We start from the raw sequence: 16,900 nt of genomic DNA on the forward strand, positions 1-16,900 counted from the left end.
TCACTTATTTTACCTTTTGCATTTACAATACAAACTAACTCGGCCATAGAACATTAGCCAAAATGATTTTATTGATGTTTTATCAATTTATCAGATTTGGCAAAGGGTTTGGTTGCTTAACCCTACTCATTTTATAGCTGCTCTGAAAGGAGTCAGGCTTACCGCACGTTCTAGTACATGTTTCTGTCCACTGGCCACCGCCACCACTGTCATCAGCCACGGGAGCTGATGAAGGCCCTGCTGTGGCAAACATTTGAGTAATTTTTATACATTTGGCAGCGTTTACTTGAAGTTCAAGCTTCTTTTTTTGTCGTAGTTTCTCTGCACCTCCTTTGCGCTTTTTCTCCATCTCAGATACTCACATACGTTATGTTAATCAACGTTAGATTGCACTACGCACCGGCGCATGGAGGAGGGGGTGTTTGATGATATGATTGGTGCAGCTCTGTGTCAGTAAAGAAAATAACCAATGGGCTGCATACCAGCGTGTTTAAGGACCGGTAAACTCTCGCGCTGACTTTTTTTTTGCCAAATGCATTATGCAGGCAGCAGGAGCATCGCGAAAGGTGTGTTAATGTGATTAGCCAGACCAGTGTCAATCAGCCTGCCTCCATCTGAATCGGCCCACTGATCTACTTGTTTTATGGGCCGGTCAGACCAATATATAAATAGATTAAAAAGTGTCAGGACTGTCGGCCCAAATAGCACGTCGGCCCACCGGGAAAATGCCCGGTATACCCGATGGCCAGTCCGTCCCTGCTGCCCGCGCAGTAAAAGGTTGATGGGAAAGACCGATCGAAGTCGTGACAACTGAGAAACGCGCAGCGAGCAAGAGCGTCACGTGCCTGATTTTGACGTCATTTGGGTCCCCCCCCAACTACCAACATTGTTGCGCATGCGCGTTCGTTAACTGGCGAACGTAGCGAGATGTCCAAGAAACGCGACGCGAAGGGAAGACATAGTTTAATCTAGGATTTCTCTGGTAAGTTATATCTAATATATTTTAACGAGAAGGCGTATTGCATGGTCTACACATACGCAGATGTTTTCCGTGTATCTTTCTATTTTTGCGTCAGACTAAATAAAATTTAATTGCACACTCCAAATGACTGTAGCTTCTTGCGGTATTCCATTGCAGCACCGTCTGAACGCTGCCCACACAAGGGTAATTTATCATTACCTGCTGTCCAGTAATTGTTGTTCTCGGTGACGTTAAGGCCGTGTGGTCTTTCTGAATACTAGGATCACGTTCTCGCTTGTCCAGCAAGTCTGTCGGCGCTCATATAATATTTGCAAGAGTGCGTTGTTTCCAATGCGAAGTGGGCGGGTGGTTTCATTTTAGGCAGCTCGTGCGCGCTGGACGCAGCCACAGTAGACGGAGATGGTGTTTTAGTTAAGAGCATCATCATCATCATCATCGAGTTATCCTGCACGCTACGCGCCACTTGTTCAAAGTGCGTCAGTTTACAGTTTCGTCTTCGCCTCCAAAGCTGTAAAAATAGCTTAGTTCACACGTATAAGGGAACGCTCATCTCCCGTTAATCGACATTGTTTATTTATTTATTGCCATCCGTAGGTTATGATGGTAACTTCCGAAAAGTATCTATCACTTGAATCTCGTCTCACCAGTTTTATTTCTGAATGTGTATTTATCGGAACTACTTGTGGAGGGATCCTGTCCTCATTCACGTTAGTCTTCCTGCCTGTGTTTTTCCTTGTTTGTCCTGTGTGAGATATGAGATGTGAGGTATAAGATGAATGAACAGTGTAGAGATAGGTGTTCCAGTACAGGGTGTGTGTTGCAGGTGGTTGTTGCACAACGAATGCTGTTCTTGTCATCATAACGACCTGTGGATTAGTTTTGACGCGGCATCCCCAATGACTGGCTCTGACCACAAACAGCCCAGTAAAGCAGCAAAACTAAAAAAAAAATTAAATACAAAGTTATGGTATATCAATCAGGTCTGTTTAAATACATTTAAATCCTGACTGATTTTACATAAATGCAAATTGTTGCATGATCTCATTGAATATTGAACATTGTTAATCCTTTCAGGAGTGATGGCTCCTCTCACTCAACCTATGTGCTTCCTTGTTCACATCTTTTCCTGTGAGAGACCTGTGTTATATGCGTCAGAGTTGAGTGTGGTCTGTAAAGTGGGGCAGTCCTGCATCTCCAGCGTTGGGAGGTTACAGGTGAAGCTCATGAATGTTTCTACTTATGCTCAGATGAGGTGAAAGCTCCGAAAAAGACTGGCCAAGCCTTCTTGCTGTTGCATGTAAGAGAAAAGGTATAGACTCTCATGATGAATCCTCTAAAAACCTGTTTAAAATCCGCTTGCACTTTGGGATTTTTTGAATTACGTGACTGACCTACATCCATTAGAGCAGGAACTGTTTGAGTGCACTGTTCTATAAAGCCAGTCCTGGTCTGTAAGTGTTTAAGCGTACTGTTTTACAAACCCAGCACTGTTCTTGTCGCTAAAGGGAGCTTGTTCCTGAGGCTTTCATTTCAATTTATCTCAAATCTTTGGCCCTTGTGTTCCTGCGTGCTGAGAGGCCAGCTGCAGGGGTGCTTATCGTGAAGCTCTGTTGCTATGGTAGTGGTCTATTTCCAGGCCATGATTTGATAAACTAACTGTAAGTGATAGATACACTAAACACAAAATGTGACCTTGGTTGTGACAGTAGAACATAGGCCCATGACCCAACCCATGGCATTCCACTTTAAAGGGGACTTGTTCTAACCCTTTTGCTCAAGTTAAAGCAGTTCCCTGCGGTCTCTAGCCACTGGTGGCCATGCTCAGATGGGACAGGGACTAAGGACTAATAAAAGAAGCCAAATCTGGCTGGATGATTTTGGCCCATGTTTTTGGCCACACAAATTTGACTGTATCGTCCTGTTTCCCAGTTTGCAGGTTGGTAGACACTCCAGATACCCAAATGTATGTGCACAAGTACATATGTCATAATGAGTAAAACACGCCAGTTTTGGCACTCAGGAAGGCAGCATGGGGAGGAATGAGTCTGTGGTGTACAGGAAAGGGCCCACACTGCCCACTGAGACTCACTTCCTTTAACTATTACAAACTCAATATCTGGCAACAAGCAGCCTTTCATGAGGTTGGTCTTTCCCCATCCTGCTAAAGGACTAGTGATGAATGTAAGAGGAGTTGGTACTGTTTGTGAATCAGGAATGAGCATGGATCAGGAACCAGCATGGCACACGGATCAGGAATGCTGCGTGGACACGCAACCCTATAAGACTTGGCAGAGCGCTCCAAACTCCCGTGGCTGGAGATTAAAGTCCAATCGCTTTCTACCCAGCGACTGATCTGTTTCAATGTTCGGTTGCAAGACATCAGTGCAAGGCTTTCTGTTACAAGCAAGGAGTGCAATCAGCTTCCCACAATGGGCATAAAGGCCCTGTTGTGACTGGGCAGTTATTTCTGTCTACGTGCCCATGCTGAATAGTGCGTAAACCGAGCATTCAGAGTCTGAGACTCATCTGAGGTGAGATGAACCGGACATCCTCAGGACCAATGAAAGAAGGCGATCCATAAGTGCACATGAATAGCACTCCGCTACATGAATAGCACTCCGCTACATCCCTCTGCCGCCCCCCCCTCCCCCTTTAAATGTCATCTAGGTCTTAATGAATACATTTTGTTTACTGGTACAGGATAACCTTTTGGTCTGTTCCTGTGCTGTGAATTGAACTTGAATATGCATGAATGCGTGATTAAAAGGGCAAGTCCTTGTGTAAGCCCTGGGTTTGTAATAGAGGCCATGTTTGAATCCATCCCTTATTTAAGTCCTCTTTTGACGTGGTGTGAGCTGGTGTAACACTGTGCTCTGGTGTGAGCTTTCTCACATACAGTCCACAGAACTGGACCCCAGCATCACCCATGAATCAGACCTGCACTCTCGCCTCCCATGAAACCAGTTGCAGAGCTCGGCCTTGGGGCCCAGGGAGTGGGGTGTTGTTTTGATGCACAGAGAGGGGTGGGGAGGGTGGGACACACAGGTCTTTACTTCAACTCAAGAAAACAGAAATACTGCAGACCATGCAGTCAGCTCTCTCTCTCTGTTTCCTCTCTCTTTTCTCCCTCTGTCCTTTCTCACTTTCTCTATCTCTCCCTCCATCCCCCCCCCCCATCTTTCCCTCCATCATGTGTGAGTATCGGGCCCTCTGGCAGGGTGACTCCAGGCCTTGCAGCAGTGTGAGTGAAGGTCGGTGTTGGTGTGTTGGCAGCGTGTCCTGCTTCCTGCTGTGCGGGAACGCTGCGTCCAGCCACACGCTGGCGCTGTTTCTGCTTGATTTGTGGCCGGAGCCGCCCCTGACATTCATCTACTACAAACTAAAGCAGCATGGCTCTCTGACACAGCTGTGGCCCCAAACCTTTTCCCCTTAGTGTTTACGCACATCATACACGTCACGCTTGTGTGGGATTACATTACATAATTATCCTTTCAGACATGTGTCAGCAGACTGGCTAAGGAATGGGTTTAGATGGCTTTATTCTGAATCTTTTAAAACAGATGATTTATGGGTTAGATAATCTCCTGGTTTATTGAATATAGCTTCTGCTGTTTTATACAATTCAGACCGACATTATGGTGTTGTTTGCTTTAATGAGATTATTCATGGTTTATTTTGTAATACACTGCAATACACCCTTTGCAATTACAATATACAGCAGTGTAATGGCAGTATGCTGTTTTTGTCCATTAATCAAGAGGGGCCTGATTAGATTAATCAAAACCTTTTCAAGCCCTATTACTCTGCAGTCTAGTTTGCATGTGAAACAGATGTTGTAATCATATGTTGTAAATTAGTTTACCATTCCCACAGGCTGTCCCGGGAACAGATGGCACTCTCTCATGGACACAATGAACTAACCATGCAGTTCAGGGCATCTTATCAGTATGCATTAGCCTGCAAAGCCAGCACTTACTTAAAGATGGGGACGGCCTTGAGCCGCTGGGAAGCTACACCAGGGCCTCCGTCATGCTTCACATCCTCTGTGTGTTTGAGCTGCACAGCTGACCAATTAGTGGTGGAAATCACTACAACAACACATTAGTGGTGGTGCAGGGCCATGCGTGGATTTTGCAAAAGAGATTGAGAAATGTACAGAGATTGTGACATTTAGTGAGATTGAGAAATGGTGCCTACCTACTCACACACACACACACACACACACACACACACCCAGGGTTTGGGTAGGGATAGCAGCTGCAGTTGGGCTGCTGTGTTTGTGTTAAATGTATGTTATGAGGTTGCCACTCTTCTTCTCTCAGGTCTAGCTGCAGCTTGGGAATACAGCAAGTGGGGGAGGAGCACCCTCTGTAGATTTGGAGCTGTGTCGCCACAACAGCCCAGACGGTGTTGCCCTCTAGGATCACAATGGAGGGGGATGCAGTGGCAAACCTCATAGACTTCGACATGCCTTCCAACACTGAAGGAACAATGCCCCCTGCTGTTGGTCCTCCTGGCTTCTTCTCGGCTGAGCCCCTTCTTCCCGAGCCTGCATCCTCATCCTCGCTGGCACTGCCCGAGCCCATGGCCCCCATGGTTACCGCACACGGGGTGGGGGAGGGGGCAGACGACAGTGATGTCACAGAGTCGGCAGACAGCGAGAACGAGGCCTCTGATTCGCCCTCGCACCAGTCGCGCTCCCGACTGTCATCTTCCTCATCCAGTCACAGCACCGAGGAGGTGGAAGTGACAGAAAGGCGGGAATTCATGAAAGCCTACGTGGAGAAGCTGTTTCATGGCAGGTGAGGTACATCGAAGGCATGACTTTATCACCACATTTAACGATTATCATCTGAGAATAAGAGCGGTCCTTTGAAGAGTAGTCTCTAACCGCTGTGAAAAGGAAGCCTTGAGTATAACTCGGGTTCTGAAATGCTGGTGAAATAAAGTCACACCGAACAGCATGAAAGTGCAGAATAATCTTCAAGTAACATGATTATAAACAATGTAGTCTTTTAATATAAGATGATCAGCTACTTTTATATGATGCTCTCTCACTCTCTCAGACAGGACTTTGACCAGGAAGAGAAAGCACGCTTTGGTGAGATGTGTAGTGGAGAGAATAGCAAAGGCAGGGAGTGGTTCTCCAAATATGTCAGCGTCCAGGTAAGAGAAGAGAGAACCATATAAGAGCCTTATTTCTATTTCTAGACTCATGATTCAGTTTACTTGTCCAAATCCTCAGCAATGCTCTGTTGTCTGCTGAGACATATGTGACACAATGGCTAATGCAGGTGTGTGCCTGTGCGTGTGCCTGTGCGTGTGCCTGTGCGTGTGCCTGTGCCTGTGCCTGTGCGTGCGTGCGTGTGCGTGTGTGTATGTGCTGCTTCTTGGGTTTTACCAGCGCTGCAACTCGAAGCGTGTGAGCGAGCAGACATTTTACAGACTGGTACAGTCCTTTGCTGTCGTGCTGTTTGAGTAAGTGTCTCTCAAATCTACAAAATCATGAAAACATGACGAATTGTATATCCTGTGTAAATCTGGAAAAATATCCCGAACCTCAGTTTATCTCATGATGTACAACATGACTCATATTGCACTGAAAGCTGAAATCATGACATTAGCCAAAAGATGCATGGTACCGTCCCTGAATCTGCCTTCATGCAGAGAGATTTGTATATCCTCCTCGTATTGCACAATACATCATTTCACAAGCAGGCCATTTGCACCCCGCCCTTTCTGTCATGCCTGCGTCAGGCCACTTCCTCCTGTTTTAAATCTCCAGCTTCTCCGGGACTTTTCTTGCACCGGGACACACAGCACATGCCAAACGTCATTCCACCATGTTACTTCCTGAAGGCTTCCAGTAAAGTCAATATTTGCATGTACGAGTGTTACGAGTACACTTAGACTACGCAGGGTTGGTGTGACCTGACGTCCTACTGCTCTCCTGTGTGACTAAATGACAGGTGCTACCAGATGGACGATTACAGCCCCGCCAAGCACTTGATGACCATGTGCTTCACCTACTATTATGTCGGTAAGAAATGGTCGTTTTGAACACACAACACAGAATGTGTTTTCACTTAAAAGTGAACTTCAGCACAATGGAGCTGGGGTTCCACTGCTGATGACTAAAGGCCCAGGTGCATCAGGTGATGCTGTGAGCATCCGGTCCTTGTGTGCATTGATTTGCTTGGAGTGGACAGGTTCCATTCCATGAGGACACATTTTAATGAACATACTCTATAAAGGAGATCTGTTTGTTTTGGCAAACCTGTGTGTGTGTGTGTGTGTGTGTGTGTGTGTGTGTGTGTGTGTGTGTGTGTGTGTGTGTGTGTGTGTGTGCGTGTGTGCGTGTGCGCGTGTGTGTGTGTGTGTGCGCGTGTGCGTGTGTTAATCCTGCGTTTCCCAGGGAAGTCGCAGCTGTCCCCCACAGAGCTCCTGGAGAAGCCAAGTGCAGGCATCAACTCGTACCTGCGCAGCGGGAAGATCTGGCTCTCGGGCACCAGGGACATGGCCGAGAAGATGCTGAGAAGCACCACGGCTAAGAGTGACGTGAAGGGCTTCTTTGGAGGACTGGAGAGCAAGCTGAGAGGCCCCTCTGCCCAGAAGAGCAAGTGAGGAATACTGCCCCCTACTGGTTGCACCTACCTTTTTCACCATGATGAATGGTGAAAGTTCTCCATCCTCTTTCTCATACACACTCCCCCTCTGTGTCCCGTGTTTTGTCCACAGTGATCCAGAGAGCCCATCAGAAGGAAAGCCTAGAACACCAGGTGACTCTCCTCCATTCATTTATTTACCTTTACGTACTCTCAGAGGAGGCACCTTTTGAAAGTTTGAGGTCTGCTGAACCCGTGTATGTGTCTGTAGTGTTCCCCCTGTGCCCGGGACATGTCACCCCCCCCGCTGGTTCTTACAGTATAAATAAGGGTGTGTGTTGTGTGAGAGCGTGTGAGCAGAAGGGCGGGGGTGTGTGTGCTCTTACATGTTAATTTATGTGTGAATGTGTGTATTTGCTACAGTATCTCCACCCTTGTCTCCAGAGAAGAAGGAAGAAGAGAAGATTTATTTGTACACGCATCTCAAACAGCAGCCAATCTGGTAGGTGCTTCACTGACTGTGAGGTTCAAAGCTGCTCTGGCAGCATAATCCTTAAAGTACAATTAATGTACAATTATCAAATTAGTTCTATTAGTACAATTCATGTACAATGCTATAATTATTTCTATTAGAATTAGTTCAATTAGTACAATTACTATACAATACTAACATTTGTTCAATTAGTACAATTACTGTACAATACTAAAATTTGTTCAATTAGTACAATTACTGTACAATAGAATAGAATTAGTTTCAAATCCCACATATGGCACATGTATGACATAGACCAAGAAATGGAGCTGCTTTATAGTATATTTGCTGTATAGTATGTCAAATATAGTAAATTCCCCTGCAAAAACAACACTCTACAGTGTGCTGGTTCTTCAGGAGAGATAGATCTTCACCCGGCAGTGAGATGGTTCTTCAGGAGAGATAGATCTTCACCCTACAGTGTAATGGTTCTTTAGGAGAAATAGATCTTCACTCTGATGGTTCTTCAGGAGAGATAGATCTTCACCCTACAGTGTAATGGTTCTTTAGGAGAAATAGATCTTCACTCTGATGGTTCTTCAGGAGAGATAGATCTTCACCCTACAGTGTAATGGTTCTTTAGGAGAAATAGATCTTCACTCTGATGGTTCTTCAGGAGAGATAGATCTTCACCCTACAGTGTAATGGTTCTTTAGGAGAAATAGATCTTCACTCTGATGGTTCTTCAGGAGAGATGGATCTTCACCCGACAGTAAAGATGGTTCTTTAGGAGAGATAGATCTTCACCCTGCAGTGTGATAGCATTCTCAGTTATGATCAGATACCTAAGCGATCTCCTGGATGCTTTTCGAACTCTGTCCTGCTCTGTGTTCGAAGGCACACCCTGAGGTTCTGGAATGCTGCTTTCTTCGATGCCGTACATTGTGAGAGGAATAAGAGGTCTCCCACCACAAAGTAAGACCACTTGCTCTATATTTATCATGCTGTAGAAGTCTACTGTAGCTTGGTGTGTGTGTGTGTGTGTGTGTGTGTGTGTGTGTGTGTGTGTGTGTGTGTGTGTGAGAGAGAGAGAGAGAGAGAAATAGCTAGTTCTCTTCAGTTTGATCTTCCACTAAGCTGGGTGTGACGACCCATTTCATATCATCTGGGTGGAGATGTTTGGAGAAGATAAGCCGAGAGGTTGCTGGGTGTTTCTCAACCCAGACTTCACCTCCCAGCACACAGTGTTCAGTGTTGCTCTGTCTTTAATGTGTCTGAACCAAGACGCTGGGAGCAATGAACACCTGGGGTCACTGAATGCCACTATCTGTGTTCTGATGACTGGGTAGTAAACTCTGATATAAAGTGTGTGTGTGTGTGTGTGTGTGTGTGTGTGTGTGTGTGTGTGTGTGTGTGTGTGTGTGTGTGTGTGTGTGTGTGTGTGTGTGTGTGTGTGTGTGTGTGTGTGTGTGTGAGAGAGAGAGAGCGAGAGTGGTAATAGGACATGTCTGACACATGGTGTTCAACTTCACTGTGTGATACACTGCTGCACCGATGTGCTCATCTGTCTCTCTGTCTTTCACCCTCCATCTGCCTCCCTCTCCCCTACCCTGTCTCTCTCTACCTGTCTCTCACTCCCCATTACCCTGTCTCTCTCTACCTGTCTCTCACTCCCCACTACCCTGTCTCTCTCTACCTGTCTCTCACTCCCCACTACCCTGTCTCTCTCTACCTGTCTCTCACTCCCCATTACCCTGTCTCTCTCTACCTGTCTCTCACTCCCCACTACCCTGTCTCTCTCTACCTGTCTCTCGTTCCCCATTACCCTGTCTCTCTCTACCTGTCTCTCACTCCCCACTACCCTGTCTCTCTCTACCTGTCTCTCACTCCCCACTACCCTGTCTCTCTCTACCTGTCTCTCACTCCCCACTACCCTGTCTCTCTCTACCTGTCTCTCACTCCCCACTACCCTGTCTCTCACTCCCCACTACCCTGTCTCTCTCTACCTGTCTCTCACTCCCCACTACCCTGTCTCTCTCTACTCATCTCTCTCTGCCCCCACACTCTGCCTCTGTCTCCACTCATGTTTCCCCTGTCTTTCTCTCCCTGTCTCCCCCCACTTTGCCTCTCTCTCTCTCTCTCTCTCTCTCTCCCTCTCCTTCTCTGCCCCCTCACATTGCCCCTGTCTCTCTCTCTCTCTCTCTCTCTCTCTCTCTCTCTCTCTCTCTCTCTCTCTCCCTCTCCTTCTCTGCCCCCTCACATTGCCCCAGTCTCTCTCTCTCTCTCTCTCTCTCTCTCTCTCTGCCCCCTCCCACTCTGCCCCTGTCTTTCTCTCTCAGCCCCCCCCCCCACGTTGGCCCTGTCTCTCTCTCTCTCTCTCTCTCTCTCTCTCTCTCTCTCTCTCTCTCTCTCTCTCTCTCTCTCTCTCTCTATCCCCCCCTCACTCTGCCCGTCTCTCTCTCTCTCTCTGCCCCCCCCACTCTGCCTCTCTCTCTCTCTCTCTCTCTCTCTCTCTCTCTCTCTCTCTCTCTCTCTCTCTCTCTCTCTCTCTCTCTCTCTCTCTGCATGCCACGTTAACATTTTGTCTCCTTGCGCCTTGCTGCCTCACACAGGCGGACGGCTGAGCAGGAGAAAGACGAGAGGTCTGTCGCTCATTCTGTCCACCACCCTGGGCGCCACTAGACAGAAATTGTCCCCCCCCCCACCCCCACAGGACAGTAGAACTCGCTGAGACAGCAGTAGAGAAGGGCCTGGGGGCTGTGGCGGCTGTGCTGAAGCAGGTGGAGGTGTCGTGCACGCTGGTACACGCCCGTGCACTGCTGCACAGTAACGGAGCTGCAAGGTCATCTTCCCCAGTGTGGGGGCAAAGAGGGCAGGAAGTTGTGTCATAGACTGATAAGATATTTGCTGAGCTTTTTAAGACCAGAGGAAACCAGACCCAAAACTGCACGCCAAAAACCTTCTCTCAGGACTCCCCTTGATGCCTAGCGCTCAGTGCAGTTGATTTATCTTTCTCATTTAAATGAATCAGCTGGTTTTTCATAATGACATTATTTCATTATGACATAATTTTAATTAAGTGTAAAATGATGATTATTAACATAATCAAGTCAAACTTTGACTTGAAACACATTTTTTACATATTTTTACATTCTCCAGGGTGGCCTCAGCCTTATTTCCCAGCATGCACTACACAACCAATCAAAGTGTTTGCTGTACCCTTGTTATTTGTTAGTTAGGCATATGTAGTAAATTAATATGTAAAACTGCTTCTTGCTGAAGGCCCATGAACCTCCGTGTCTGCCCATCTCAACTACTGCTCACTGTCAACTGTACTTCCTTTGGATCATATATAACGTTGTATGAGTGAGAATTGGAGGATATTAACGCTCCAGTTCTGAGAACGTGCTTTCTGGGTAGAGTAGTCCACTGGCCACACTGCTCTCTGGATAGTGGAGTTCAGACTTCTCTCACTGGCCACATTGCTTTCTGGGTAGTGGAGTCCAGGCTTCTCTCACCGGCCACATGGTTGGCTATTCTCTCTGTGTGTTTCACATGGATCACGTCTTGACTCATCACTGCATGGCAGGATTGCATGCAGCTGTACATCAGCATGCATGACTCCTCTTTCAACATCTTTCTTCTGCTGTAGGAGCCCCTCACCCTTCCATGTCCTGCTGGAGATGTCCCAAAACATGTTTCTTAAGCCCAAACACAAAACCTTTCAACTTTTATTTTGTAAGAGATATGTTCTGGATTTACCAGGAATTTTAATCCCCAGTAATGGCAACACTCAACAGTGCGTTAACCATCTGACATGCAACTAACTATGCAACTAACTACCTGCAAGCGTCTGTCTAAATGCTCACCCTTATTAAACATCGCGTGATTGCTTCAGATTCTGTAGGACTGGACTATATTCTGGTTCAAGCTTTGTCAGGAACCCAGTACGATGAAGGAGGAATTTGGGAAGAATTCTGCTGTGCATTCTTCATGTTTGTTTGTTTGTTTTCCTGCTGATTAATTTGCTTTACATGCGTTTATTCTCAGCCTTGACTGTAGCTAACCATGAACCACTGCTTACATCTGCGGAATTCACTCGAGTGCCTGCAGTCTTCCCTCGTGGACGTGTGTGCATGGACACCAGTGTCCCAGTGTGTTGGCATGGCGATGGTCTGTCTGCCCTCTGTACATTAGCTGTGTCAGTGTTGAAGTGGGTTTAGCGTGCTCTGTCAGGGCACTGGGGCTGAACACTAGGTTTACTGGGTTTCTTCATCTCCCACTTGCCAACTTGTATTTAAAACAAACACAGTGAAATTGATGATGACCTTAAACCTTGATTATTGACCTTGGCCCTCACACCTTTTCAGGGAAAAGTGGTGTCATATGACCCAGGAAGAGAAAGAAGACAGCTCCCGGATTGATGAGAACATCACTTTTGGACAGCTGGGGTGAGCTGACTGCCTAAACTGACACCTAAACTGACTGCTTGTCGCGCATATTTCAAACTGACCCAAATGAATGCTGCTTATCTTCCATGCTAAAAATGTCCTTTTGTCTCACAAACGAGGACATCTTGTTGCCATGGTGAGTGTGTGTTGAGTGGTTTTGTTCTTGTGTGGATCTAGAACCTTCACTCACAACATGCTGGCCTTTGGACTGAGTAAGAAACTCTGCAATGACTTTCTGAAGAAGCAAGCAGTTATTGGGAACTTGAACGAAGGTAAACTAATTCACACCCCTTTGACATCCTGTTCCATATCCTAACCAGTTCTCTCATATCAGTATGATCTGTAGAATTCATCAGTTTTATTTGTGATTTGCGAGATGCTCAGTATTGTACAGGGACCGTTTCATGAACTAGTGAGGTTTCTTCGTGATAACAGTGTTTTAAAGTGACGCTGTCTTCTTTTGGGTTCTGTCCTGTTCAGACCAGTACAAGCTGCTCAGTGAGCATATTGAACAGATGGCTGTGGAGTGAGGATCCGTACCCAGCAGTGACACCTAGCCTCTCACCAGCGTCTCCCACCACCCCTTCCACAGCCCCGCTCCCACACCCCTGCAGTACACCAGCATGTTGAGTCGTGGGTGATGTGTGTAGGATGTGGCGTGAAACCTCTCCCCAGATGCTGCCTTGCAGGGATACTGCTCTGTACAGCGGAGCACACTCCAGCTCTGGTGTGCTATCACACCAGGTCTGTGCTTCAGAACACAGCTCAGCATCTGCTGTGTCAGGCATACCGCTGACCGCTCTATCTGACGCAATAAATATACAGTATATAACACGCACCCAATAGCCAGCCGATCCTACACACTGCTGTTCCGCTAAAATGCGGAAATTCTCCTTTACTCAAGTAAAAACTACAAGTCCCATTAGTGCTTCACCTTACCCATAAGCCCCTGTGAATCTTGTCAGAAGAATGTGTTTGTGTTAGTTAGGTGTCTGATTCTCTGGATTGTTGCACACTGTACTCAACACCTGTACTCAACACCTGTACTCAACACCTGTACACAGATGAATATTTATGCATCCTTTAAGTCTTTTAAACTTTCCGATATATGTTTCCTTTTGTCCCCAAAAAGCTCTCTCAATTTGTTCAAAGCATGAGAAAATCTACTGAGAGAACCCCTGCGGTCATACTGAACATTTCCTGCATGGTTTCTAGTCATTCGTCATTTAAAACATTTCCTCCTGCACCATTCATGTGCAGAGCAGTATTAATATTTTGTGGTATTATCTATGTGTCCTGCATGTGGTGTTAGAGCCTCGTGAACAGACAATTTTGTAACTCTGTTCGAAGTGCCTTTAAACATGTCTCTCTCTGTGACCTGTCTCTCTCTGTGACCTGTCCCTCTGCAGAGCTGGAGATGTGAGCTCTGGCGTCCTCCCATTTCCTACAAAGCAGCTGGTGTAGTTACAATTGCACTAATCCCCCTTCGTGTCCCCTCCTGCTCTGTGTGTTTGCGGTTTTTAAAACGAGTCGTTTGTGATGGATGGGGTCATTATGAGCTGTAGGAACAGCATGACTTTCTATTTTCGTGTTGTGCAATGTCATGTGATCAGTGAGCGTGCGCGAAAGTGGAATCGCGTCAGCATAAATAGCGTAATAATACTTCGGCCCACCAGAGGGCGATCAAGCCACTCCTTTTCGCCTGCTGAGCTGGGAAGGGGCAAGTGGCCGTTTTAAAAGATGTATGAAACGGTTAGAGGAATTCTTCTCCAGTGGGGATAGAATTAATATATTTAGTTTGTACATACAGAGTTTTTATCCTGGAATGTTGAAGTTTGTATCGAATTTGATGAGGTTTTGCAACATGGTCAAAAGGAATGTCTGGATTGTTAATTGTTCATTTATGTGTATGTGGTGTCATGGTGTACATGGACGGGATATTCTGCATCCATTTTCGTGGTAAAATGTGTATATCATGGTACAATTCGTAATGTGGTGTGGATTGTTGTACTGTCAGAATTATATTTTCCCAACATGTTTGGGATATTTTGCCCTCCAATTCCCCTCTGAAATGTTCCACTCAGAATGTTACCCCATCTATTATGAATATTCTGTTGTGTTTATAATAAAAATTACAAAAAACATCTCTTAAGTTTCAGATTATATAAAATTACAGATCATAATACCATACTTGTCACACATTTGTTCATTAGACTTTTCTTAGTCATACAGTTCTGTGTGTGTGTGTGTGCCATGCTCGTGTGCAAAGACACTTTGCAGGCCAGCGTGGCTCAATGTGGGAGCGTTTAGGACCCCCTTGTCGAGGGATCTGCCAAATGACTGCCACGCCTGCCCGAGCAAGAAAACAAACAGCCGTCACGCCGGCCTGATCTGATTGGACGGCTGGAAATGAGCTGTGAAGAGCCAGACACTGGTGTTGTACAACGAAAACTGCACCACAGCTAATTAGTGCCAGACCTGGGACTGAGCAAGCAGTTATCTCACTCGTCACTCAGCACTAATCCCCGCCCACTTTACACATGTCTCCGCCTTCCCTCATCCCTTGAACTCTAGCAGTTTGCGCAACTAGTCCCAATATCACTGTCTCATAACAATGAGATGGAACACCTTGTGCTTATGGACCCTTGTATGTTGGGCTTGCTGGCAACATTTGCAGTAATGAGTATATGTGATGCACAAATTTTGTGTGTGTGTGTGTGTGAGAGAGAGGAGAGAGTGTGTGGGTGAAGGTATATTGTATAAGCTTGTATGGGTTTATATTCCACATCAACATCATCCCTGTGTTTCACAAAGGACATGATTGCTTTGAGATTGGGTTGTACACAGAGTTTTCATTTCATAGTGGTTGTGTGTGATGTCTCTGTGTTTACAGAGCAATCACACATTGGAACTTTCAGTGTGCGTTTAACATTTCTGACTTGTGGAACTGCAGTTTTTCCTCCGTAGCTCTTTGACGTCCTCGGCTAGGAGAATCGAAGCTGAAGGGCCTGCATGACCCCTAACCCTGTTAACCCTACACAAACACACCACGATGACCCCTGACCCTGTTAACCCTACACAAACACACCACGATGACCCCTAACCCTGTTAACCCTACACAAACACACCATGATGACCCATAACCCTGTTAACCCTACACAAACACACCACGATGACTCCTAACCCTGTTAACTCTACACAAACACCATGATGACCCCTAACCCTGTTAACCCTACACAAACACACCACGATGACTCCTAACCCTGTTAACTCTACACAAACACCATGATGACCCCTAACCCTGTTAACCCTACACAAACACACCATGATGACTCCTAACCCTGTTAACCCTACACAAACACACCATGATGACTCCTAACCCTGTTAACCCTACACAAACACCATGATGACCCCTAACCCTGTTAACCCTACACAAGCACACCATGATGACCCCTACCCTGTTAACCCTACACAAACACACCATGATAACCCCTAACACTGTTAACCCTACACAAACACACCATGTTATCCCCTAACACTGTTAACCCTACACAAACACACCATGATATCCCCTAACATTGTTAACCCTACACAAACGCACCATGATAACCCCTAACCCTGTTAACCCTGTACTACCTCCTACATAAACACACCACGATGACCCCTAACCCTGTTAACCCTGTACAACCTCCTACACAACCACACCATGATAACCTCTAACCCTGTTAACCCTACGCAAACACATCATGATGACCCCTAATCCTGTTAACCCTACACAAACACACCATGATGACCCTAAGCCTGTTAACCCTACACAAACACACCATGATGACCCCTAACCCTGTTAACCCTACACAAACACACCACGATGACTCCTAACCCTGTTAACTCTACACAAACACCATGATGACCCCTAACCCTGTTAACCCTACACAAACACACCACGATGACTCCTAACCCTGTTAACTCTACACAAACACCATGATGACCCCTAACCCTGTTAACCCTACACAAACACACCATGATGACTCCTAACCCTGTTAACCCTACACAAACACACCATGATGACTCCTAACCCTGTTAACCCTACACAAACACCATGATGACCCCTAACCCTGTTAACCCTACACAAGCACACCATGATGACCCCTACCCTGTTAACCCTACACAAACACACCATGATAACCCCTAACACTGTTAACCCTACACAAACACACCATGTTATCCCCTAACACTGTTAACCCTACACAAACACACCATGATATCCCCTAACATTGTTAACCCTACACAAACGCACCATGATAACCCCTAACCCTGTTAACCCTGTACTACCTCCTACATAAACACACCACGATGACCCCTAACCCTGTTAACCCTGTACAACCTCCTA

At 46.3% G+C, this 16,900-nt stretch overlaps 1 protein-coding gene across 2 annotated transcripts; it reads left to right on the top strand.

Moving 5' to 3' along the window:
- Positions 1-834: 834 nt before the first annotated feature.
- On the top strand, positions 835-14,654 carry kiaa0513 (KIAA0513 ortholog). 2 transcript variants are annotated; one of them, XM_076993621.1, is made up of 13 exons: positions 835-982; positions 5,305-5,784; positions 6,049-6,148; positions 6,387-6,460; positions 6,952-7,022; positions 7,398-7,602; positions 7,721-7,761; positions 8,011-8,089; positions 8,957-9,034; positions 10,672-10,701; positions 12,430-12,510; positions 12,688-12,782; positions 12,991-14,654. In XM_076993621.1, the coding sequence occupies exons 2-13, from the start codon at positions 5,411-5,413 to the stop codon at positions 13,038-13,040; spliced, it is 1,278 nt and encodes a 425-aa protein (XP_076849736.1). In that variant the 5' UTR covers positions 835-982; positions 5,305-5,410; the 3' UTR covers positions 13,041-14,654. The 2 variants fall into 2 exon arrangements, with proteins under 2 accessions (XP_076849736.1, XP_076849737.1); XM_076993622.1 differs by lacking the exon at positions 10,672-10,701.
- The last annotated feature ends 2,246 nt before the right edge of the window (positions 14,655-16,900 follow it).

The sequence above is a fragment of the Brachyhypopomus gauderio genome, unplaced genomic scaffold, assembly GCF_052324685.1.
Source record: "Brachyhypopomus gauderio isolate BG-103 unplaced genomic scaffold, BGAUD_0.2 sc118, whole genome shotgun sequence".
In the NCBI taxonomy this organism is placed as follows: domain Eukaryota; kingdom Metazoa; phylum Chordata; class Actinopteri; order Gymnotiformes; family Hypopomidae; genus Brachyhypopomus; species Brachyhypopomus gauderio.

What these genes read in the sequence shown, in the direction of transcription:
- kiaa0513 (XM_076993621.1), top strand. Translation starts at nt 5,411, where the DNA reads ATGGAGGGGGATGCAGTGGCAAACCTCATAGACTTCGACATGCCTTCC. An exon ending in CTCAAACAGCAGCCAATCTG is followed by an intron (nt 8,090 to 8,956) that starts GTAGGTGCTTCA and finishes CTGTGTTCGAAG; the next exon opens with GCACACCCTGAGGTTCTGGA. An exon ending in GAGCAGGAGAAAGACGAGAG is followed by an intron (nt 10,702 to 12,429) that starts GTCTGTCGCTCA and finishes ACACCTTTTCAG; the next exon opens with GGAAAAGTGGTGTCATATGA.